Here is a 26036-nt window from a genome sequence, read left to right on the forward strand (position 1 = left end):
TGCATTTACGATAATACAAAAATACAGAGGCTAAACGTCATATGATGTCCGTACCCTTTTGGGCCACTATAAAAGTATACGTCATATGACGTCCTTACTCATTATGTAGAGTTTACACGCACTCCTTAAAAGTTTAATTAAAAAGATCAATGTTTAAGTATATGAACCGTTTAATAGTAAGAGCTCTGATATGATACAAGAAGCCAATTTTTCTCCTTTTATGCTCATTGTTTAGCGAACTATACCGCCCCTGCTTGTATCATAGCCGAGGTCTAAATTAATTTTTAGAGGCATTTGTCCATTCCTGCATGAATTGTTGACATTGTTAGTAAAATAAGAAAAAGTTTTCAATAGCTTCACCATTCCGCTATGTCTGAGAAACAAATTGAAACTTAACACGCCTGCTGTATTCAAACTGAGTTGAGACATGATAACTGGCAATAGACGTCAAAAGCACCGATCCTGGGCCACTTACTGAAATGAAATGAAAATTCTCTTTATTTTTTCAGGCGAAGTTAGGACTACATAGTCCTTTCTTACACTTAACGTGATTATTAGTATACGTATGTAAGTACAAGCCATTTGTAATCTTCAAAATAAAAATCAAATCAACAGCGTTTCAAAAATAAAATGAATATTTGCTATGTATTCTAAAACTAACAACAAATCACTTAACAAAAACAAAATTGCACTCTTAAATTTATACTGTGTATAAAATTAATATTTGATTATAAAATAATATTGATGATACATTTTAAACAAAAACTTAGTCAAAATATACAACATTACAATTAAAACATTCTATTTTTATAAAAATTATTTACTTACACTCACACATTCATTCTGTCTGCAACAAACCATGACTAGCGATCCTCGGGTACCACGGCCGCGGACATCTGCTGCAAAAAATACAACTTAACAGCTGAAGCAAACCGATCCCGGCTGTCTAAAGATTTTAAAGGATCTGGAAGAGAATTCTACAAACGGCAAGCAGACACTACAAATGATTTATTAAAGACAGTCGTTCTGTGGTGGGGGATTCGCAACGTCAACGAGCCAGTGCGGGTGTTCCTTACGCCTTCTTCAATAGCAATGAACTGAAAATCGTTTGTAAAGTATTTTGGAAACCCGGTTTTAAGGATAGAAAAAAGTAAAATTAGGATTCGGAAAGCTCTTAAATCTTGCAATTTTAATGTTGACATTAGTACATAATAAGGTGAGATATGCTCATCTCGCTTTAAATTAAACAAAAATCGTAAACAATAATTTTGGATTTTCTGCAATCTATTATTCTAAACCACAGTCATGTCATTAACCACGGCACAACAGTAGAGGAAGTGGGGAAATACGAGTGATTTAATCAGTAAAAGCTTTATATGGTGTGGTAGAAATCGTTGCAGTCTTTTCAGCGTATGAACTGCTGCAAATACCTTTTTACAGGTACCTACAACGTAGTCAGTCCAGTCCAGCGTTTTCGTAATTGTCAATCCCAAACTTCTGACACTACTACAGCCTCTCCGTTTACCAATATTTCACGTACATTGTTAAAGTCAACTGTATTCAAAAGTATAAAATGCCTAATTATTATGGGTTTGGTTTTGTCCGAGTTGAGTTTCAGTCCGTGCTTTTCAGTCCAAAGTACAATCTGTTGAATGTCCAAGTTACTGCACGCACTCATGGCGCGTCTTGGAGCTAGACACTGAATTCGGCCTCTCCATGTGAAAGAAACATCATCTTTTTTTATATTTTTATTGGTAATGTTGTTGATAGAATAAATCAACCATACAAATTATATTTTTTTACCGTAAAAACCATAAAGAGCTGTGAATTCGATAATTAAGATTGATTGGGAACCCTGATCTAGTACCAAAAAAAAGCGGTATCTATGATAGAATTGTCAGTATCTCCATATCAATAAGTGTCGGGTATCGAACTTACCCATCCCTTCAAATCATTATAATATTTAACCAGATGGCAGGTTAACTTAGCATGGTTAACATATTAAAATTTCAACGTATTCAGCTGTATGAAATAATAGATTTAGTACAATTTAAATCAGTAACTCATACATACTATAGCTTATCTTAAAAAAATATACTCTTCAATATCAAAATAATCATACTGCAATAGACAACTGAAATCATATTTACAAAACAAGGAGGGAAAAACAAATAATATTGCCATTAATTGGTTCTTCAAATACACCAGATTTCAAACAAGAAAAGTAGGCTTTGAAATTGAATGTTTTGCAACAGCTAAAACAGCTGAAGTTAAATGGGATTTGGTTCAAAGTTACCCAAAATAATTACACAAACCCTCAAAAAATCAAAATGTAAAGTGATCACAACAAAATTCATTCATGGACTAAAATATGTATACATACTGTATTTTTGTTTCAGTTGCAATTCAAGCAATTAACAGACTATTACATGAAGTGGCACCGGACGAAAGTTCACCTCCAGGAGAGGTAAATTTGGTTCAGTCTGGATTGGGTTCTCAATATTATAACAAATTTTTCACCATAATATTTCCAACTTCTTTTATCTTCCTGTCCTCTCTGCAAGCTTACTGAACCAGTCCTCTTCACATGCCCCAGCTTTGTAAAATGATCCTTCTAGACCCTTTATAAAATTGCTTCTTTCCCAACTCTATTTTTTGCCAGTTAATGGTAATTCTTACTGAAAAGGTAATAGGATTTCAGGCATTTGCCATTATTATATGTTACAAAATGTGCAGCGAGTGCCGCTATAGATTTGAATTTGGCGCGCGTAATCCTTCAGTAGCCGCGAACGCGATAGCCAGCTGCGCCGACCTCTAGCTCTTAGCTTGAACAATAGGAGCCTCCTACCATCTGGAATTCTTCTGGACAGGTTCTGGTAGGATGATTCCTGCTAGGTTAGCAGGCTGAGACCGGAGGTTGTGCGGGCAGTCGTTGTGCAGCGATCGGGTAGAGTGGACGGTAGAAGTGAGTGTACGTGGCCTGGGACTTGGTATAATTGTTAGGGAACCTTTTGGAACTATATCCAAATTATTAGTTATCTTTAGTCATCAAAGCTGGTTAGGTTTTGGATAGAGGGAACCTAGTGGCGGATCCACGGTTATTATTCCTCTGGAAGGTGCCCCCTTCCGGTCGTGACGACACGAGGTTGCAAATGTATAACACTATGTTTCGAGGATTGAAATCCATCCTCTTCCTCAGGTGTATATATATATATATATATATATTTGATTGTAGTAATTTAATTGTATATATGTACCCTATTCAATACACAGAATGTCTACAGTACAACAGCAACGTGTCCCATCCTGTTTCACTGTTCAACAAGCAAACTTGTGATCATTTGTTTTTCTACTTCATTAATCAAAGAGCAGGAAAAGTTTTATATTTTATTGTATAAACAAATGAGGATTGTAGCTGAAGGGCCAGGTAGTTACCTTGCACGCACGCTCTTGTGCGTAGATGGTTGCGGCCAGCCCGGCACCTGCCGTTTTCTGTCCCAGGTTACTCAGTAATATCGCAGACTCATGAGTAAACAATACTCTGTGACAATTTCAAAATATTAAATGTTGTTTGGTATCATTTTTCTCATTATGATGTTTACTATCTATACAAAGTATGGATATTAAATAACGAGATTGTCACTGCTGCAATACAAGGAAGCATGCGTCAACCGCCATAGATGAACAGCTGTTTAGTGTGAACCTTTCTCTTTAGTATGCAGCTAGTCTCGCTTCTGTAAACAACGCCGTTTAGTCAGAGCCAACCTTTGCAATATTTTTGTTTTGCTGGATAAAAAATGGTTAGTGTAATAGTAGAGTAATGAATTATTGTGAAATTTCACTTTAAATTTACTGCTACAAAAATTAAAATTTACTGATAGAAGTCTATGGAAGTAAATGTTTATCAGGGCATGTTTTTGAATGGCTTAAGCATTTTCAAGTTGGTAGAGAAGACTTTGAAGATGATTCGTGGCTAGTTCGCCCTTCAACGTCAAAAACAGATGAAAATGTCAAAAAATCAGTAGTTTAATTCTGTCTGACCATTGATTAAGTATTCGCGCAATTGGTGAAACTGTAGGTATCAATAAAGAATGTATACGGCAAATTTTACATGACAATTTTAAAATGTGAAAAGTGTGTGCTAAAATGGTGCCTAAAATTCTAATGTTTGAACAAGAAGCTCGCAAAAATGTTTGTACTGAAAATTTGTACGCAATTGAAAATGACTTAAATGTTTTGGAAACCATAATAACATGTGATGAAACGTAGTTTGTTTACTTACGATCCAGAAACGAAGCGTCAATCCATGCACTGAAAAAGCCCAACTTCAGTGAAAGCCAAAAAAGCTTTAATAAGCAAGTTAAAATTTAAAGCAAAAGTGATTTTTTTATATCCATGGGATTGTGTACCTTCACTTAGTTTCTAAAGGTCAAAGAATTAATCAATATTACTTCCTTCAGGTACTTTCTAAACTACGTCAAAGAGTAAGGAAAAAAGTTCCAAAATGTGGAAGGGTAAATCATGGGTTCTCCTCCAAGACACCTACTCATTCCGTGATATCTGTCAAAAGGTTCCTAGCCAAGTTCAGCATCACAGTGTTAGAACATCCACCATCTTAAACCATGTTACTTCTACCTGTTCCTCAAGGCAAAATCTGCATTAAAAGGGGTAAGATTTGAGTCTGTGGGAGCTGTAAAAGAAACGTGTCCTAAAGGATCTGACAGAAGATGACTGTCCAACACTGTTTACAACATGGGGTGTTGTAGGGATAGAGAAGGGGTGTATCTGCAGGTGACAATAAATGATTATGTATAAAATACAAATAAACTTTTTACGTCAGTTTTGTTATTTAATAGCCACACTTCGTATATGTCAATTACGTTAGGATAACATTACACATAAAGAAAATCTGGGTTTGATTGGGAATGCGCCAGTCCTAATCCCCTGCACTTGTGTGTGTGATAAAACCACCTGGACCCCAACTGCAGTTACTATTTGCTGATACTATAGGTGCTAGCAATATTTTAGTTTACCTTGTGAAATGCCAGATTGCCTTATAGTGTTAATTGTGGTAATTTTTCAGATGCTGACAAATAATTCAGGTTCGCAGGCGACCATGGTCAAACAGCCAGTTTCGAACAGTAGCACTCTGACAGAACTTCCTGCTGTGTCCACTGCCTCACCATCTGAGAGTATGGAAGTCACTGAGCAGACTGCTGTAGCAACAGAGCAGACATCTTTGTCTGATGTCATAAGACAGTTGCAACAGGTTAACACCTTTCATTTATTTTTAAATCACTTAAGATATTTTTTAATTGACAAGTATATTATTGTGAAAATTTGTGCGAGTATTTAAATGACACGTATTTATGCATGTCACAAGTGCATGTTATGTAAATCAAATAGCTGAACTGCTAACGTCACGATCATCACATTAGGTCTACACCCCACATTCATTATTGCATTGTTACACCTGCATAAAATTAGTTTTACATAATATTGTATTTTATATTGTTATGTTGAGCGAGAACCGTAGCATTATATGTATACGTAGAAATATTATTTTATTTCCACAAAAGTTTATGATGGCAACACTAACAAATACCAATTTTTTTGTACACATAAATAATATAAGATAAATTCATATATAAGCACATTTTTGTTTATTATTTTGTTATAATAAGTTTATCTGGACTATAAATGTGTATATTCTGAGTGTTTTTGAAAGTAATATTATGTTGAAAAAATCGTGTCTAAAGTATAAGAGTTATTATAAAATTAGATTTTTTTTATGTTGGACTAAAGGAAACATATTTTGGTAAGTTTAATTTCACTGTTTACATATTACTATTCCTTGTACTTTACTAAAAAAAATTATATATAATACTTCATATACTGCGGTACACATTTATTTATATAATTTTTCAGACAAACTCCTGTGAATATGGGAATGAGGGCACGCACAGCGGTTGGGATAGAAAAAAACCAGCAGTTGTAGGGTTAACATTCAAATTATTCAAGTTTTATTTTATTTCATTCTCCTATAGTGCTACTTTTGTGTTGTAGTGTGTGTACTTCATTACAGATCTGCAGTGTATCAAACTTTTTTTGATAAATTACGTAGTAAAAGACTAAACTTTCTAACTAGAAAATTCCACTAGAACTCTGGTTAGATTTTAGTCCACTCAAGGGATAAAAATCCCCCCCCCCCCTCCCAAAGGATTTTTATCCACTTATATAAGGATATAATGGTTATATTTTCACATCTGATCTGTGTTGCCTGACAACCTTGTAATGTGGTGTCAACGTAACGGAAATTGGTGTGTACTCCTGAAGAATCCCTGATACTAAAACAAGTAGTCGTTTTGAAGGTCAAATTGAAGCAAATGTGATTTCAGATGTAAACAACTTACCGTAGATTAGTTTTAAGAGAATCAATTTTTTGTTTGATTTTCAGTACATTAAAGGAAGTGAGAATAGCGGAATAGCAGCTCAACCTGCAACAGTCTGTACAACACCACAACCTATTATGAACGATGAGCAGCTAAAGCTAGATGTACCAGTTGTGCAACTGACGGCCACCACGATCCATAATAACATCGGCATTGAGCCGGACAACACTCCTTCAGAAGGTTCAGGTGGTCAAGTCCTGAACTATAATCTGTATGTCCCATTTAAGTACAAGAAAGAGCTTTTGAGGCAAAAGAAGGAAGCAGAAGGCACGTGGATTCCCAGTAACAATTAGAAGATACTCGAGAATTTGAAGAAGAAAGGCAAGGAAATGCCTCTAAGTAGGATGTAAAGATAAGGAGAAGCTCTTATCAAAGAGAATTCTGTTTGAGGATGGGATTCCTGGGAATGCCACTTTTGAGAGTGTAAAAACCCAAAAAAGATGGCACCTGCATACAGAGGATCATAAAGAAGTTGTTGGAGGTGTAATCATCATCGCTCCTGAGATATTTCAGTCGAAAATCACGTACTCAGCAATCTCCTCACACAGGTTCTTTATCAGATGAGCTTTATCAGCACCCTGTAACAAGCTCTTTGCTCTGACATAGAACCTGGGACATATCCAGGGATCATGGGACGTGGACACCTGAGGAAACATCATCACAAAGTCGAGATTTTCCCGAAGGATCTGCTCTGTTGACTGTGTGATGAGCAGGAGGAAATTGCTGAATACCTGCTCTTTAATTGTCCTGCAATAGCAAGGGAGCATTACTCCATCTTTGGTATTCTGGGCAAGGGTGGTGAATTTCCCCAGGAGGACGAAATTGATTCTTTTAAGCAGTTTGTAGAACTGCTTAAAGTGTAAACTGATTTACCTGGTATACTTTCAGGGTGTGCAAAAGATTCTTGATACTTAAACCCTTAACAGATTTTTTTTTTCTTAAACTATGTTTTTTGTTTTTACTCGCTACATTGCCAATGGTGCAGTGTAGCGGGTAAGGCGGTTATCGCAAGATAACCAGATCAAGCAACGTCGAGCATGGCCGCTGCTTGGATAGGTGACCGCTGAGCGATCCTGTCCTTGCAAGCAGCCCGCCTGCCCGGCCATTGGTGATGGTTCGGAAGTCACCTTTAAGCCGTTGGTCCCCAGGTTGAGTGTTAGGGTGCGTTCACAAAGAAAGCTGGTTACAAGCGCTTGTTGGCAAGCGCTCGCAAGCTCCAACCGGCGTGAGAAAAGTCTACATTGTATCAAGCGTGTGCGTTCACAGACAAAGCCTGTCCCGGTTAGCTAGCGCTTGCTACAAGTTGTGACAAGCACGCAAGAACGTTTTGTACTTGTATTTTCCGGCTCTTGTTGACCAAACCAGTCAGAGACAAGCAACTGTGCAGTATGGATGTTGATGAACTGATATCTCAAGTCTTTAGAAGAGGGGCTATTTGGGACAAACGACTCAAACTGCATGTTAATAGAGTTCAAAAGAGTAAAGAGAGATCAAAAAGAAGTAAACTACACACTGTGGAGAGAGTCCAACGAGTGAGACGTGATGAATATACGGCTTCAATACTAGAAATTGAGAGAAAATAATTCGAAATTTTGTCTCAGAGTAAGAGCACAAAAGAAGAGAAGGAACCTGAGGACGAGCATTCATTATTCATCATGTGAGAAAGATCCGTCCAGAACACATCTTTCCATTTCGTACAAAAATTCAGGATATAGTCCATCAATTTGCGTATCCCATGTCTTACAGTGTTGGGTCTACACCTACAAACAGCACTCCATTTTCGTCTGTTAGTACTTCAAACCAGAGCGGATCAATAGATGAATATGGAGGATCTCAAGGTCACGGAAATGAAGACTTTTCAGGACCTGCCCGGTTGCTAAATTTAAAATGACAAAAAGAATTCGAATATCCTTCAAATTAAAATTTACAAGAACATACAATTATTATATGTATTACATCCAGTTTTGTTAAAATGTCATCACGTTAATTTCTGTTTTGTTTATGAAGTAATAAAAAAATGACATTACCCACATATCGTGTTTTTCTCCAAGAATGTTCAATAACGTAATCGACAGCACAAAGTATAACATATATGTTTTAAGATAACAGACAAACTCAATTAATATATTTATTTACCTATAAATTATTAAATATTGCATTTTTTTATAGTTGAAACTTGTCTACTTTGACTTTCTTTGCTTTGAAATTTGAGACGTTTAAATATATCTCACAATATTATTTGCATCACGATTAAATAGCTACATAGAGTGTTTTAAAACTTCCTTCGAATATTTTTAAGATATTGTCCCTGGGACTAACCAAAGCCAGAACTTTATTACTGCTCCAAAATCCCTTTTTTAATCCTACAGCCACCATTTTGTTTGATTTTTTAATCCAAATACCACTTCTTTTATGAACTTGAGATGTTGGAAAAATATAGGTTTAGTTAGCCTTAGAGACAATACCTTAAAACACTCTACAGAGGATTTGAAACACCCTGTATACTATTAGATGTGTTATATTGTATAACTAGTTGTAAGATATATTCTATAAATAAACGTTATGATAAGTTTTTATTACAAAAATCAAAGACACTATAAACTCACCTCAAACAAATAACTAGTCGTACTTCGGCATGGTTAGGTTGCTTATGCCAATTTCCCGAAAACTTGACTAAAACACTTTCACTTTTCTTGTGGATGTAACTAAACGTGGTTAACACCATTATCATATAAGAATATAAACCTTACTTTGTCAAATTTCAATTGAGGAAATAGACGGTGGTATTCCACAAACCTACCTCTTCCGCGCTTAATTGCATGAACACCGACTTTCCTTCTACGAATTTTTAATTCAACATTTTCAAGTAAAAATAACTTCATCACTTGATGAAGACATTGTCTCAACAAGAGCTGAGAAAACACTAAGCGTCAAATGCAAGCGTTTATTGTGTACACACAACAAAATTCTCAAGCGCTTGGAGCAAGCGCTGAAAATAAGTACTTGTGACCAGCTTTCTTTGTGAACGCACCCTTAAGCCGCGTTTACACCGGGAGCTGACAACATTGCTGCCAGCAAAAGCTGACAACATTTACAAAAATCGTACTTTTAATTCCGTCAACATTTGCTGCCAACAATGCTGTCAGCACCGAAAAGTGTTGGCAGCATTTACCCACCAGTAGTCGGTAAAGATCAAAGAATGTTGTCAAACATATGCTGGCCAGCAATGTTGACGGGACTAAAAGCGACCGTCAACAATGTTGGCAACACTTTCCCTTAGCGCACGTGGTTGGCCGCCATGTCGTTCCGACAGCGTCAGTACTACTCTAGTTGCGACTGTTGATGGTAGTACGTCTGTGTTGTTTGGTGTCCGTGTTTCTCAACTCAATATGAACAGCGACAGCATTGAGAGTGAAATTGATTGGTCCCGTGAAACAGTCATGCAATTGATTGACCTATATCGAGAGCAACCAGTTCTTTGGAATCCGATGGACCCTGATTTTAAAAATAAAAACCTAAAGAACTATGCATGGAATGACAATTTCGCGGGAAATAAAAGCAGTAATACGGAAGTACAGGCAAAAGTGAAAACATTGTTGGCACAGTTTCAAAGAGAAACTTAAGAAGAAGAAGAGTGGTTCGGGGGCAGACGAGTATAAAAGCAAGTGGTGTTATTTTAAAGCGATGCTGTTTTTAAAGGATAAAAACTACTGCACGGAAGATTAAAGAAGCTGGGATTGCCACTGACGACAAAGAGGCTGCCGATGAAACAGTGCAGGCAAGTAGTTAACAAGATTATTTTATCAAATTGTCACATATTTTAATGTCACTTTTATAGGTTAAAAAAGTTAAACATAAACACAACGGTCTAAAATTTGTTACAAAATTATATAATGTAATTAACACTACTTTAATTGTTACTTTGTTATTGTTGTAAATTCAACTATACGTTATAATATGTGCAAACGTCCTTATGTACATTTGTATTTTAGGCCTAGTAGTTGTTTTGCCATGGGCACTGAACCCTCGTCACTTTGAAAGTAAACACTGATTTCATCACGTATTTGTTTGGCCAGCTGGGAAGGTTTTTTTTGGAATCTTCTTTAAACGAAGTAGAGTGTCTCTAGGCATTCCATCAACTCTCCATTGTCCTGGCACTAATGATCCTGTAGCTAGGTCCTCGACATCAAAAGCTCCGGGAGGTGTATACGTTGAAGCTGATGACATACTTCTTCGCAAAAAGTTATGCAGGTGACAGCAGGCTAAAACAACTGGTGTCTGCCCGCTCTGGTTCCAATAACATTGGTTTCCTCAACACACGGAAAATAACACTCAATATTCCGAATACATTTTCCACTACTCTACGGCCCCTGCAGTGGCGATAGTTGAAGACACGTTTTTACACTTGCCTTATCATGCAATCCAGGAAACGCCTTCATGATGTTAATTTTTAAAGGAAAAGGCATCGTCAGCCAGGAAAAAGTAGGGTACCGGTAAGTACTCCCTTCCTGGAAGGAAACTTGGGTCGGGAAGATTCAAAGTCTTATTTTGAAGGTGTTGTTTTAAGGTACTATTGCCAAACACTCCACCATCAGATAACCGTCCTTGGCAACCAACAGAGACGTAAGTAAAGCAATAATTTGCATCAACAACAGCCAGGAGAACAATGCTGAAATAACCTTTGTAATTGAAATATTCACTTGATGTGTTGATGGGTGCCTGTAGCATCACATGTTTCCCATCCATGCTTCCAATGCAGTGCGGAAAATTCCATTGCGAGTTGTACTCTTTGGCATGATGTAGCCATTCTTCTTTAGTATTCGGCAACTGCAAAATGAAATGTATTTTAAAGAGGTCAGTGATCCATACAGTCAAGATATAAGTGCCAATTAATATACTTAATACAATAAGGGTTTTCTCTGTTACGTCCCTTTTTTTTATGTGATAAACGTTTTTAAATGTGATTGTAATTTAACAGCTGATTACCTTCAGATGAATTTGTAACTAAAGTCAGATTGTAAACAGAAATATATCGTTTATAAAATTTTTCATAAAACTTTGTAAACTGTGAGTTTAAAATCATATAATCTCTTCGAATTGTAGGTGAGTTTTCTCATAAACAGAAAAAAAATTTAAATGCGCAATTTGCGCACAGGCCCCTAGTATACCATAATCTTATAAAAAAATAAACGTTTATTTCAGCAAAAGATTTAAAACTAGTGATTTTTACCTACTCTGTCAACTCAAGGTAATGTCAACTGTAAAGTAATGTGGTTTTATTTTTAGGAGGACATTGCAGAGGAGGGCAATGACACATCAATCACAACTGCCGACAACACACCTAAAACAGGAACGGATCCTCCTCGAAAATTGACGAAGAAGAGGAAAGCTTCAATTGTGGATGAAGCTTATCAAGTAATGAAAAAAGTGTCTAGCCAGTTAAAATCAGCCAGGAATTGAAGACGAGTTTGATATCTTTGGAAAAAAAACGTTGCGTGTCAATTACGAAAACTTAAAAACTCTCGGGACCAAGCACTTGCAAAACACAGGATTAATACCATTTTGTTCGAAATGGAACTTAAAACAGTTACCGATGGGTCCAGAGACATCAAGATCAACCAGTGCATCTTCCTACATTCCAGTCATACGATCCATTAACATCTAATGAAATCCAATCATCCATCAACGCTGCAAGTCCCATTTCTGCTGAGTGGGCTCCTCAACATGACGAGTACAATGATGCTTATTGTGATAAAATTATTCAATCTATAGGTTTATCATCAAAAAGTAACTAAAATTTCTATGGAAAATAAAGCTGTTTTGATTTTATTTGTATTATTTATGTATGTAATTAAACTTTGAGTGAAATATTCACTAAGTTTCTTTAAACCAACCCATTTCCAAAACAAACTATTATTACTAACAGCATAAATATAACCAATCACATATGTATTTGATTTTTGGATATGGAAGGAGGCAATCATGGGACACTTGGTTATATACAAGTATTCACTTACCTTTATATTATCCTTCAACTCATCAATCAAAGCTGCACAAACTTCAGGTATTATTCCAGAAATTGTAGATTTTGACACTTTAAACAGGTAACTGAGACTAGAGTAAGAGTCTCCACTGGCCAAGTATCTCAAGGTCACTGCAAGTCTTTCTCGTGCAGGTATTGCTTAGCCTGTAATTGGTGTCTTGTCTCGCAATTTTAGGTCCAATAGCTGTGAGAAGGTTTTCAAAGTCGTTACTTGTCATCCTCAAGAAGTTTTAACGCTGCCGTCACACCTCAACTCTCTTGACAATGGATTAATATCGTCCTGATTTAAATCTGAAAGTAAGTCACTTCCACTATACACAGATCTGGCCCTAAGGGAAGGCCTTACCCAATATCTCTTTGGTCTTTTCTTTTTTACCTATGATGACGCACGACTGCTGCTACCGCCGCAAGTTGCTCGAGTGTTGACATCTCGGAAATGCAGAATGCAACTAAACGCACCAAAGCGCAAAAATGTTGTCAACACATGTTGATCAGTTTCGGAATTCGCCAACATTTGCTGCCAGCATTTGCTGCCAGCATTTGTTGATAGCAATGCTGCCAACAAAAGCTGGCCAACATTTTGCTGACAGCATTTGGTGTAAACGCGGCTTTATAGCCCTTATAGAGGGCTTCTTAGCCCTAACTTCACCTGGTAAAATAAGACATTCTTTACTTTTTTTTATGTTGTTTTGCTGAATTTTGTTTACTGTTTTTTTTTTCACAGAGACAGGTAGAGATTGGATATCTGTTTTTTATACAAAAAAAGTTATTTTTAGTGCCTTTTTTCAAATTTTTATTATTTGTATATATTGTTCTGTAAGTCATTTTCACTATCTGTGTTCATGTCATCGTCACTTAAACAAAACCAATTGTCTATTTGTGCATCAGATATTTCCATGGTACAATACACTAGAAATAAAACCGTAAAATACTTTGGGACGGGTGACATGGAATAACAACACTCAGTACAGTGAACTCGCCATGGTCTAAACACTCATGACAAAGGACCAAGGAACTGTTGACATCTAATTTACGTAATTGTTATGAACATAATATTATGTCATAAACCATGAAGGGGTTAAGTTCATGGCAATAGGCTGCCCCTTAGAAGAAGGGGTGATTGGATTTGAATTTTGATATGCTACCAGATACATGAGAAGAACCAGATTCTACCTCAATAGAACCATATAAGGTGTGAATTTTTTCAAGAGAGGATTGGTTCAATGAGCAGAGAACTCTGTCACTGTGCCTTGGAATGAAACACATATGAATCCAGGACAGAGAGCAGAACTAATGTGGGAATGTAAGTAAAACATATAGGTATGTACTTCTACCTTCCTATGGGTACCCCTTTGTATTTCAGGCAGAAGTTATGGAGTGTGCTCATGAAATTTCGAATAAGGACAAAAAATTCAATATTTTTATTCACAGCCAAGTGTTCTAAAAGCTCTGTCCTCCTTGGAGTTAAAAACAAGGATATTTTGAAATTGTTGCGTTGCACTCTGCAAGTTTGGACAGGCTCAAAAATCTCACTCTGTGTTGAGTCCCAGACTAGCTGGAATTAGAGATAGTAAGATCACTAATAAGCTTGTAAATACTGCATCGTCAGCAAAGTTCACGAGATCTCGGCCATGCTGTGGGATATCAAGGGATTACGCTTGTGAGGTAATCGATTCCTGTACAAGTTCCATAAAAGATGAGATACAACTCCACAGTTCAAGATTACCTTCCAAAGACGTTGCCTCTAAGTCACTACGACTGGAGGAATGACAGAGTTTGTTCCAGCGAACTCAGAGTAGGAACATATATGTTAGGCTATTTCAGATGTAAACTTCTACTTTACGTCAGGTTGGTGGGATTAATTTGTCGGTTTAATTTTCAGTACATTGAAGGAAGTGAGGAAACACCAAGCAGTGACGACCAGATGAAACAGAGTACTGCAGCAGTACCTCAACTTGCTCCAGTCAGTACACCACCTCAGCATACTGTGACCATTACACAGTCACCGCAGAATACTGCAGCAGTAGCTCAACCTGCTCCAGTCAGTACACCACCTCAGCATACTGTGACCAGTACACAGTCACCGCAGAATACTGCAGCAGTAGCTCAACCTGCTCCAGTCAGTACACCACCTCAGCGTAATGTGACCAGTACACAGCCACCTCAGCGTACTGCAGCAGTAGCTCAACCTGCTCCAGTCAGTACACCACCTCAGCGTACTGTGACCAGTACACAGCCACCTCAGAGTACTGCAGCAGTAGCACAACCTGCTCCAGTCAGTACACCACCACAGCATAATGTGACCAGTACACAGCCACCTCAGCGTACTGCAGCAGTAGCTCAACTTGCTCCAGTCAGTACACCACCTCAGCGTAATGTGACCAGTACACAGCCACCTCAGCGTACTGCAGCAGTAGCTCAACCTGCTCCAGTCAGTACACCACCTCAGTGTAATGTGACCAGTACACATCCACCTCAGCGTACTGCAGCAGTAGCTCAACCTGCTCCAGTCAGTACACCACCTCAGCGTAATGTGACCAGTACACAGCCACCTCAGCGTACTGCAGCAGTAGCTCAACTTGCTCCAGTCAGTACACCACCTCAGTGTACTGTGACCAGTATACATCCACCTCAGTGTACTGCAGCAGTAGCTCAACCTGCTCCAGTCAGTACACCACCTCAGTGTCCTGTGACCAGTACACATCCACCTCAGTGTACTGCAGCAGTAGCTCAACTTGCTCCAGTCAGTACACCACCTCAGTGTCCTGTGACCAGTACACATCCACCTCAGTGTACTGCAGCAGTAGCTCAACCTGCTCCAGTCAGTACACCACCTCAGCGTACTGTGACCAGTACACATCCACCTCAGCGTACTGCAGCAGTAGCTCAACCTGCTCCAGTCAGTACACCACCTCAGTCAGTACACATCCACCTCAGTGTACTGCAGCAGTAGTCAGTCATCACAGTACTGCAGCAGTAGCTCAACTTGCTCCAGGCAGTAGTACACAGCCACCTCAAGCCTGTGACCAGTAGTACAGCGCCTCAGCGTACTGCAGCAGTAGCTCAACCTGCTCCAGTCAGTACACCACCTCAGCGTAATGTGACCATTACACAGCCACCTCAGCGTACTGCAGCAGTAGCTCAACTTGCTCCAGGCAGTACACCACATCAGCGTACTGTGACCAGTACACGGCCACCTCAGCGTACCGCAGCAGACACCACTCACAGACATCATCCAACAGCTGCATCAGGTGTGCCAGTTTTAAATTTAAACATTTTGCTATAAAAATAATCATTATTAAGTACTTGTTAATACAAAAGCTACTCAGATTCCAGTAACCAGCAACAAAATGCTGGGTATGACGAATATATAAAACAAACTTGTCACAAGATCTTGAAGAATTGGTTACTCTTTTTGGATGAAACAATTTGAGAACTGTTGATACCTTAAAAATATCTTTCAAATGCATATTTGAGAACAGTTTTTGAAAAGTTCATCGAACTGCCTCTTAGTTACAAAAATGTAAACACATAATTTAACAGTATTAGCATGTGTAGAACCCATACAATTTTGTTTTAAAATTGTTTACAGTAAAATTTGTGTATAAAGAGGACAATATAAAGGCATTTTATTAAAATAATCTATTAACCCTTACAACTCGTATGTCAGACGGCATCCGACATTGTTGTGAAGTCACTTTCACTTCATTTTCTGCCAATCTGCAATGTTTCCATTTAGTACTCTGATCGTACTGCAATTTTCTAAAAACTTGTTTTTCACTGTAAATATGCTGAGATAAATACAAGCTGAGGGGAAAACAGGTAAAAAATTATGATTGGAAAGGATCACTTTTCCAGCCCCAATGTTAGCCATCAAATGCGGTGATTAAAAAGAAGTTTTATTTCAAATTTAAATTACTTAAGAGTAAATTTATTAGGCAGCTCTTTAAATTTAAATTTCAAAACTTTTACTCAATTTGCCACTTTGACACTTGGTTCTCAGTGGATTAGGAAAAATAATTTACTGAACTTTACATTACTTCTAAGTCAATTAATAATATTAATTTCACACTTTAATTAAATCAGGAGAAATGAAATTCACAATTGTTCATTCAGTCACCAATCTAATTAAAATAATTGTTAAAATTTAAATAATTTAAGGTGTAAAAATCTCCTGTTAATCATTTGGAAAAGTATTAATGTCTTTTAAGAAAATATTCTAAATGTGCAACCCACACGACTCCATAGTCCTGAATGTTCACCACATGGTTTGTCTTCACCAGCATTGAATGGCAGCATGGAGAACTTGACTTTTTAAATTTTATTAATGTTTCATGATTTTTTTTAGATTAGAAAGGGAACCAAAGAGTTTCGCTACTCCATATTCCCTGATAGGGTATGTAATAAACGTCATACAATAAACATTGATGTGTCTATATCTTAACCCTCTAAGTGGCGGTAATATGTTGCTGGAATGGCGGGCTATTTTTCAGAGTCAAGCAGGACTATCTTATAATTTAAAAATAAAATGCAAATTCTAATATGAGCAATGCTTGTTATATATCAATTTTTTTCGTAATAAACTACAGAATAACATAGTATAGTTATGTTTTACATACCTTAACCTTTTTTTTATGATATCCACACAAATGTTCGAAAAAACGTTTTTTTCTCCACCAAACTTTTCATTTTTACGTTCTGTAACTTTAAAAATGTCATTCCTAGGAGATTATATTAAATGCAACCTTTATTCACAATTTAATTCTAAACAAAAAACCTTCAATAATATTTTTTTCTATTTACAACACTGAAAAAGTTATATGGGAAAACTGAATCAAGAAAAAACACTTTTTCTAGTCAGAATCGCTAGAAGTTGCTTGCCTTTTCCTCGGTGTTGTGTAAGGCCTATAAGAGTGCTGGAGTTTAGGGTAACAAAGAGGGTGAATACCGCAGTTACACCCTGGACACCAATAAACACTTCTTTTTCTTTTCACATTAGGGTCTTTCGCACAAATGATGCACACTCTTTGATTCATTTCATTTCATTTACCAAAATATGTACCCAATCTTTCAGCCTAGAAAACTGTCGGATTTCACCAGAATTTCTTTTATCTCTTATCTTTTTAGCAGCATAAAAGTTGGTTTCATTGGTAATGAGATTCCAAATGAAGTCAGTAAAAAATAGATAAAAATAATCAATAGGCCTACCTAAGTTTCTAGGTGGACAATTTCTGACACCTGGATGTCTCACTCTGAATTTAGCTTCAATATTTTTATTTGGTTCTGGAGGAAACACTCGTACCCAATTACATTGTTGTGGAATTCTTTGTACGAGGGGTACACTAGAATCAGATAAACTTGATTCGCTATCACTTGATTCACTTTCACTTGATTCACTTACAATATCTGCTAATGAAATATTATCGGGTATCTCTTCGACAGGAAAATCACTTTCTTCATCTGAACTACCTAAACTTTCTTCACCTTGTAATATATCACGTATACTACTACTTCCTAGATTGACATCCATTGTAAAATATTCTAAAACACAACACCAAACAAAAACAAACGACCATTACAAGCCAAGAGAAACGAAACAGTCACGTAGGCCTACTCAGCTAGTTTTGCCACAAGGATTATTTCAGTTAGTACCATTGATTATTTCATCGTGATGTTGATGATACTATATGAAATGTATTTGAAATTTAGTGGTGAACGCAACTGTGCAAACTAGGCGTAAAAATAATTATCGGTTGCCTAGCAATAAGCGGCAATGTGAAGCGACTTCTAAGACGTCGCTTGCCACATCACGGCGGCGTAAATAGAACGTCTCAGACGTTGCTTGCCACTTAGAGGGTTAAGGGGGGCTAACAGCAGAATACTGTTAAAACCTAAATTGAAGACATTTTGTCACACCCTGTACATACCAATAAACATAATGTTGAGTTTTTTACACCAAATTTCACAGGTTACATACACCTTTAAAATAAGGTATCACATGATCTATGTCCCCATTTGAAAATTTTCCAAAAACGTCCCCTACCCCCCAAAAAGTGCCCTTTTGGGTAATTTTCTGGGTTCAAAATTGTTCACTTATTCTATATAGTCAAAAATGGGGGAATGTGTTGAAATGAACTATACAGCTTGGTTTGTTTGGTTGTTATAGATGCTACACGGGTGGTCTGAAACACCCTTGTATACTCCAATCGTACATCTTGTGTTTCTAACTTTGTGTATGTATTCCAGTATGTAGATACAAGTGGTACTAAACCTGCGTGATGTCTCTCAGTAGCGGCTGAGTATACTGTACGCAACACTCCGCCAAGTACACGGTAAGTTGTCAACAACTGAATTACGTACAGCCTGTCAATTACAGGTATTAGGATGATCGAACACGGTGGTCCTAATGAATTAAAGAAACAATCAAACTCCAGCTAACAAACAACAAAGTGAACCTATTACCGTCTTCCAATGCATTGCCACCTTTACTTGGCCTTCTTGGATTTATTTCATTAAAAATTCCAACAACACAAGGATTTGCACTGTCTTCAGGTGAATTAAAATCTGAAAACGACATGCAGACATTTCAAAAATGAGTTGAAAACCTACTTACATCATATTTGTCCATATAAAATTAATGAAAGTCTGAAGTGGTCAAGCCAATGATGAGTGATAACTATGAATTATACTATACCACTTATAGTATTGAGTTTAACAATACTTGCCGTTCTAGATTATCATTCTGTAATACAGTATCACATTTTCTTTTCTTTATGTAAGTCCACTCGATTGTTCTGTCAGACAGAGGCTGATATCATACTTCAAACTGAAGTCTAGTCATTTCTTAGTTTTAGGTGCTAAGAACATTGACTGTACTGGTATATTTGTTCATATTTTATCTTCTTTAATTCAAGGCATTTAAGATTTGAATAGTTGTCACAAGAAATGCAGAGCAAAAGCTTTTGATTAGCCTAAATCTTACTATTTACTTTTGGTCAGTGACGAGATTAGTAATTCTTAGACCTGTTCAGTTTAGTTATGATCTTGCCAGTCAAAATGGACCGTACTGAAATTAGTGAAACTCTGTTACGGAAACAGCCAGAACTAAAAAATCTTGTGCCGGAAGAATAAAAGAAAAAAAATCATTGGGCCGTATATATTTGAACTATTACTTTTAATGAATTTTATCCAACAGTTCATATACAAACACAAAATTGGGACATGCTATAATTTATTATTATAGTCTTTTCTCATTTTAAAACAATTTCAGATTAACACCTTAATCTTAGAACGCGATTGAAATATATTTGTAGTTAGTTAAATGCAATGTGAGTTGTTGTGGGTTATTTTAACCCTATGCACTTGAAGGCAGTATTTATAATCTGTCCTTAGAGCTCGTCTGTTCAGATATACTGGCCAAGATACAATACGTCCATAGCTCATAAGGCCAGCACCACTGGCCACTAAAAATAACTCTTATTTTATAATATTCTCTTTGTTTTATAATGAATGGTGAGTGATGAAACCTATCGAGCAGCTTTATTTTAAAATAATTTTTAAGTAGAGCAATAAATTTGAAATTAGCCCATAATTCTTCTCCAAACATTGATTGTGCAAATAAGATAAATGATGCTCAGTGGGCTTATACACTGAAGTGATAGAAGGGGAAAAAATTCTAGAAAATTTTTCTAGAAGACATGTGCTAACTATTCTTGACCACATTGGTATGTATGTTTAAAAGTTTTATCCCGTAAAACATTTAAATACTGAGACAAAATGTAAAATAGTTTATTTCTGAGTATAGCATAACTGTAAAGGCTACTTTATAACATTTTATTTACATATCTCTGTTAACAATATACATGTAAGAGTTAAATTTCCCAAGCGTATGTTTATCTTTGTATTAGAAATGTATCCTGTATAATTTTGTTGGATTTCCTTTATTGAACAGTACAATACTTATAAATACTAAAAGATGTCCAAAAAAGACTTTATTTATTTTTTACAATCATTGGGTAGTATGAAAATTATAAAAAGTTAATTTATGAAACAAAAAATTCTAAACAGAGGGTTTTCAACTGAAAAAAAACCAATTTATATAAACATTAGGAAAATTATTGTCTGGAATTGTTTTTAATTACAAAACAACATTTTACCAGAGTAAAAAAATAAACATGTTTTATTCCTTGATTGATGATGCTACATTCAGAAAATGTAGTTTGAAATTTAAAGTGATCTTTTTCGGCAAAATGGGGCAGCAGGGGCATGTGATGTCCTGATTGGACCTGCATATAATATAATTATTTAAAGTAACTTTTTATATACTAGAAAATAATATATAAAAAATAGTAATTGATTGCTAGTATTAAGTATAATAATTAACTTAATTGCAATAACAACTCATCTCAAAAATTTTGTGGCCTCAATTTGGGACTCAGTAATTCTCACTAATAAAAAGTTATATTATTAATAAATGTGTCTATAATAATCTGCTTCTGTGATTAATTGCAGGACGCTTGCCCTCAATGAAGCAAGATCAGTCGTCTAGTTAAGGACTTCAACTTCCTTTCTTTGTGGCAATGGGATTCTGAATCCTGTACTTTGTACTGCTATGGACTGTCAGTTGAAGAATCTGGTCCATTACATGGAGAATACCTGTCCTAGTGGTCAGTCTCTTGAATTCCTGAATTAGTTATGAATGGGAACGTCTTAAGTCTCAATCTCTTAGTGATAGTTTGTTTTTTTTCAATTTAAAAATAATATTTTGTAACTAATATTTAAGTATTGTTTCATAACTCTCTATTATAAAATGGACAGTAAAACACTTGTAATTGACAAAGATACTGAACAATTTTTTTTGTACTTTCCCCACACTGTTCCCGAGTCACTCCATGTAGTGTAGTGTCTGTAACATACATTGCAGCTGATGAGTAAATTATGTATTAAGATACAGTATTGTCTAATTAACATATGCAGCGAAATTTAAGTTTTGATACCAGCACATTGGAGTGGATCTTCGGCATCAACTAGTGGATGTAGTTCGTGAAAAAATCAGGTAACTAAACCTGCCAAAGTGTAACACTCTTCAAGAAAATTTTTCAATACAACTCTTCTATGTGTAGATGGGCGATGTCTTTTCTGCGCAATTTTGCTGTAACCTGATTTTTTTGGCCCAAAATAAGTTTACTAGTTGATGTGGGAGATATATCAGAATGCACTTGTATTAAAAACTAAAATTTTGCAAAAATGTTAGTTATAGATAAACCGCTTGTTAAGAAATCTGCGCATAAACAAATATCTGAGCAATTGTGCACAGGAGGGGCCCTCCATCAGTGGTGGTGAAGTGGGACAAGTATCTACTCATCTCTGTTTTATTTGAAGGATTAAGATTTTTTTTAACCCTTTGCGTGCCACGGCGACGATACATCGTCGCCAAAAAACCCTTGCGAAAAGTGCCACGGCGACGATGGATCGTCGCCGACTTACTTTGCGAAAAGTGCCAGGCGACGATCCGTCGTCGCCGTCTGTTATCGTAATTTTTAACGCTTTATTTTTCATAATTTCTTTTCACAACCAATATTGTTTTATTTGTTAACTATCCTGCAATAGATAAATAATAGTTCACATAGTACTTTATATTAGTGAAGATAAAAAAAACACAGAATAATAGAAGCAACAACAGCTGGCGGTGATCAACCGGGCGCGTAACATCGTTGACGCGTAAACAACTCGCTACGTATAGTATGCGTAATATCTAAAATAATACGTTCGGTCAAATGGTTGTGTTTACATCGTTTTGAGGTTAGGATCTTTAAAATGATTTTGTTAAATTGATATCTCCCGTGCGTGCGTGCTTGCGTGCGCGTGCGTGCTTGCGTGCGCGCGCGCGCTTGTGTGTGTGTGTGTGTGTGTGTGTGTGTGTACATATGTTTTGGGAAAATATGAAGACCATATTTTAGATATACTTTAGAACCAAAGGATAAATGTAAGTAATGCATTAATTATTTTTGTTTTAGTGTTGTGTTACCGGTACTGAAAAATGATTTTTTCATTATGTACATAATTTCAAGCATTGTTATGTAACTATAGTAATTATATAAAAAAGTTAACCATTATTTTTTTTCACATTAACAATGTTATAAAGAATATTAAAAAAATTCTTCCCATAGTAAAATTGTTTCTTATTAATTTGTCAAAAAAAATAAAAACTAAAAAATAAAAATTGCTTTATACATTTTTTGGTTTTGACATGCCAAAACTAATATTATTTTATGTTGTTTCATTTGTTTTGTAACATTTTATTGTAATACAATTTTTTACAAACATTTTGATACCTGTTTCATAAAAATAGTATGAAAAATAAAAAAAATATATTGTTTTTCCGGAAGCCCGGTAATACTTCTTATTATTCCCTGGCATTTTTCGCATATGACTTGCAATATAGTTGCTAGTGCATTTCTTTTGTACTAAATTTTTTGCCTTGTGGCATTCAAAGGGTTAAAGATGTTTAGTTGACTCTTCACATTATTTTATCAATCAATCAGTCTTTAATTACATATACTTAGTGTACAATTGTGCGTTAAATATTAATCCAAAAATATTGTATTCATAGTCAAAGAGATCAAAAATAACATTGTTATTGAGATATAGGTTATGATAGCTAACACTAGTTGTTGTTTCTTAGTTCATCAATGGCTCTACAATTTATACATTCTTGAATGATGTAGATGGATTGGTCTATGAGCCAGTCCGTCAGTACAGTTTTCATCTACAGGTTCTCACGCAGATTGTTATAGAAGGTGGTACCTTTGTAGGAGGGCTTCTTCTTTTAAAGACTAAGGCATCTTGTCTATTCTTAACTTGCCAAAGATTAAATTTTGTAAGTTTCCTATTTTGCATATAAATATATTAAATTTAAATTAATTTCAGATGAATGAAATCCAAGTAAATTTTAAGTTTAAAAGGGACACAATTGCAAATCATTCTTATAAATAGACATATTTTCTTCAAGATTGTCCAATAATTTTAAATTTATTTCACAAGGCCTTTCAACATCAAAGATGCCACCATCATCATATATTGAAATGCCTTGCAAAATAAATTTAAAATTATTGGACAAACACCAATAGTTTGTTTTCGAATAATAAGAGCTCATCCTTCAATGAAAGGTCTGTATATTTTCAAAAAATAATATTTTAAATTAACTGCTCCAACCAATCTAATCAAAATAGTCCAGCAAGCTTCATAAAATGAAAAGGCAGGGATGTTGCATTAAAACTCTGAGGATGTATCATAAGCTGTGTTTAATTCGTCGTAAGAGCCCGAAGTAGGCCAGAATGTGGAATGCGCTGAAGAGGATGCATAGGGCATAGATGTCTCGCCACAAATTGTCCGCAGAGAAGCTGTAGCGGTCCAAGACTTCCTGGCCAGAGTGGAGACAAGGCAGCTGAGGTCTGTCCTCGTCACAGGCTACAAAATACCAGTGATGAGAAAAAAAAACTCCACAGGTTCAACTTTATCAGTATTTAATGTAGTATATCTTTTTCATCTATGAACTTAATAAGAGAAAACACCAAGAATTTTGAATGTTAAAATACTGATAAAAATGTAACATGATTATGTGAAAAATGTGTTTAACATCAGCAAAGTTTAAAAAACCACTATTCCAAGTTTAAACTACATGATTATGAGATCAGACAAATATAAAACATTAAATTTCTTAAACCATTTCAGTTGTAATATCCTACTATTACTATTATACACTTTAAATAAATGGTTAAACTTAATTTGTATTCTGATTATAGTTAGAAATAACAAATAACTCAGTATGATATAAATGTGAACTTTACTGATGATAAATTAATTGGCATACAAGTTTGAATTTTGAAACAAGATGGAGGATACAATAATGGTAAATTTTTAAATACAATTCTTAATTTTTAGGGCAGGGTGGTCGTGCTGGCTTAATGAAATAGAAATATTGGGTATTTTTTTTTATAAAAGATATTGTAATTTTGAAAAATAATTTTGTTAAAATTTAATTCTGTTAATTTTGAATTATTAACCAAATTGAATGTTCCTGGGTTTTATGTTCTTCCAATGAATCACTGTTAAACTTAAAAGAATTTTCTCACCCAATGTCTGTCTTCTGCTTCTTTGTACTTCAGTGATAATAAGAATTTAATAAAGTAACCTTTCAAATACTGCTGAATAAATGTAACCAGTTTCTTTATAATAATAATCTTGCTTCACTTCTTCCAGATCCCTCTCTCCTCTTCATCTTTTTTTAATCTCTTCACTCTTCAACAATCATCCCTGCACACTGTATCACTGACTTTAGTTCACTTTTATAACTTTTGAATTTTATATGTAATAAGGTGAATTTTGATTAATTTTGATATATTTAATTGTGTATTTATTATTGTTTGTATTTAAATTTGAGACAATTTATAAATAATTATTCCTTAATTATTATTACTAATAAATTTCTAAATTAAATTAGGCCTAAGTATTGAAATGAATGTGAGATGGGTGTATGAAATGAGTCATTACAATATCCCCTCAGAAATCATGTGAAATAAATGAACATGGTTTCGATACAATGACGAATGAATAGCAAATGATACATATAGATGTGTGATACTTAAAGAGAAGGATGAACCACATTAAATGAGTGAATTAATTGATGATCATACATACTATTTAATAAATTTAATTAACAAACAAACAATAGGGAAAAGGAGAACAAAATTAACATTAGGGTTAGGTAGTATTTAAGCTAAGCCAACGAACAAAGTTACAAGTTTCTTAGTATACAATAAACAAACAATAGAGAAACATTAGATCAATGGCAAATATTAACTCAATGTCAAAGGACATAGTTTTTTTTGGAAATACACATTTAATGAATTGTGTACCGAATAGCGGTATACTTTCCACTAACAAATTATTATCCCCTCCTGATAGGAAAATGTTTATATAGTATTGATTAAAAGTGTCTATGTCACTGGGTGTATAGTTGCACTGTTTATTTGGGGAAATAGTATTAATTTCACACAGGTCCCAACGCGTCAACTTCAGTATATTCTGTAGCGTTGTTGACCGAGTTTTTATATGGCTTCAAAGAGGATATATGATAAGGTCCATATACATGCTCTTGGGATAAATCAGAAATTTGGTAGGTCGATTTCCCGAGGATTTCTTGAATTATGAATGGTCCTTCGTACACTTCAAATAATTTTGATGTTTCACCAGCTATAGCTTTAGAAAGGTGATGGGACTTTACCAATACTTGGTCATTAATTTGGAGAGAAACTGGTTTTCTCTTTTCATTTATCTTATCAGATCTCTTCTTTCTACTTTCTTCAAGTTTACGCCTTGCAATCAGTAGTTTGTGTTCGATTGTTACTTCTTCAGCTAGAGGGTTTGATACATATTTTTCCCAAAATCTGATATTTCTTGTTCCAAACTGTAGTTCGTTTGGTGTGAATCCAGTTGATTCATGGTAAATTTCATTAAGACATTCATTTATAACAGGTACA

The 26036-nt window shown here is 35.5% G+C and overlaps 2 protein-coding genes and 1 long non-coding RNA gene across 4 annotated transcripts in view; 2 read left to right on the forward strand and 1 right to left on the reverse strand.

Moving 5' to 3' along the window:
- The window catches only part of LOC124366889 (mucin-2-like), a 35598-nt gene extending 20150 nt beyond the window's left edge, over positions 1-15448 (forward strand). Inside the window, exons 8-10 of the mRNA XM_046823487.1 lie at positions 2400-2467; positions 5084-5269; positions 14378-15448. Of these exons, the coding sequence (XP_046679443.1) occupies positions 2400-2467; positions 5084-5269; positions 14378-15448 (1325 nt within the window). The remainder of the gene's footprint in view (positions 1-2399; positions 2468-5083; positions 5270-14377) is intronic.
- A 93-nt stretch (positions 15449-15541) lies between these two features.
- Positions 15542-21336, forward strand: LOC124366328. The gene is made up of 3 exons (XR_006922799.1): positions 15542-15746; positions 18742-18827; positions 21007-21336. It is a non-coding gene; the product is annotated as an uncharacterized LOC124366328 (long non-coding RNA).
- Positions 21337-23781: 2445 nt separating this feature from the next.
- LOC124366329 (protein scarlet) overlaps positions 23782-26036 on the reverse strand; it is a 43117-nt gene continuing 40862 nt past the window's right edge. For both annotated transcript variants that reach the window (XM_046822787.1, XM_046822786.1), the window contains exon 16: positions 23782-23964. In XM_046822787.1, coding sequence (XP_046678743.1) covers positions 23786-23964 — 179 coding nt within the window. In that variant the 3' untranslated portion in view covers positions 23782-23785. The remainder of the gene's footprint in view (positions 23965-26036) is intronic.

The sequence above is a fragment of the Homalodisca vitripennis genome, chromosome 7 (genome assembly GCF_021130785.1).
Source record: "Homalodisca vitripennis isolate AUS2020 chromosome 7, UT_GWSS_2.1, whole genome shotgun sequence".
In the NCBI taxonomy this organism is placed as follows: Eukaryota; Metazoa; Arthropoda; class Insecta; order Hemiptera; family Cicadellidae; genus Homalodisca; species Homalodisca vitripennis.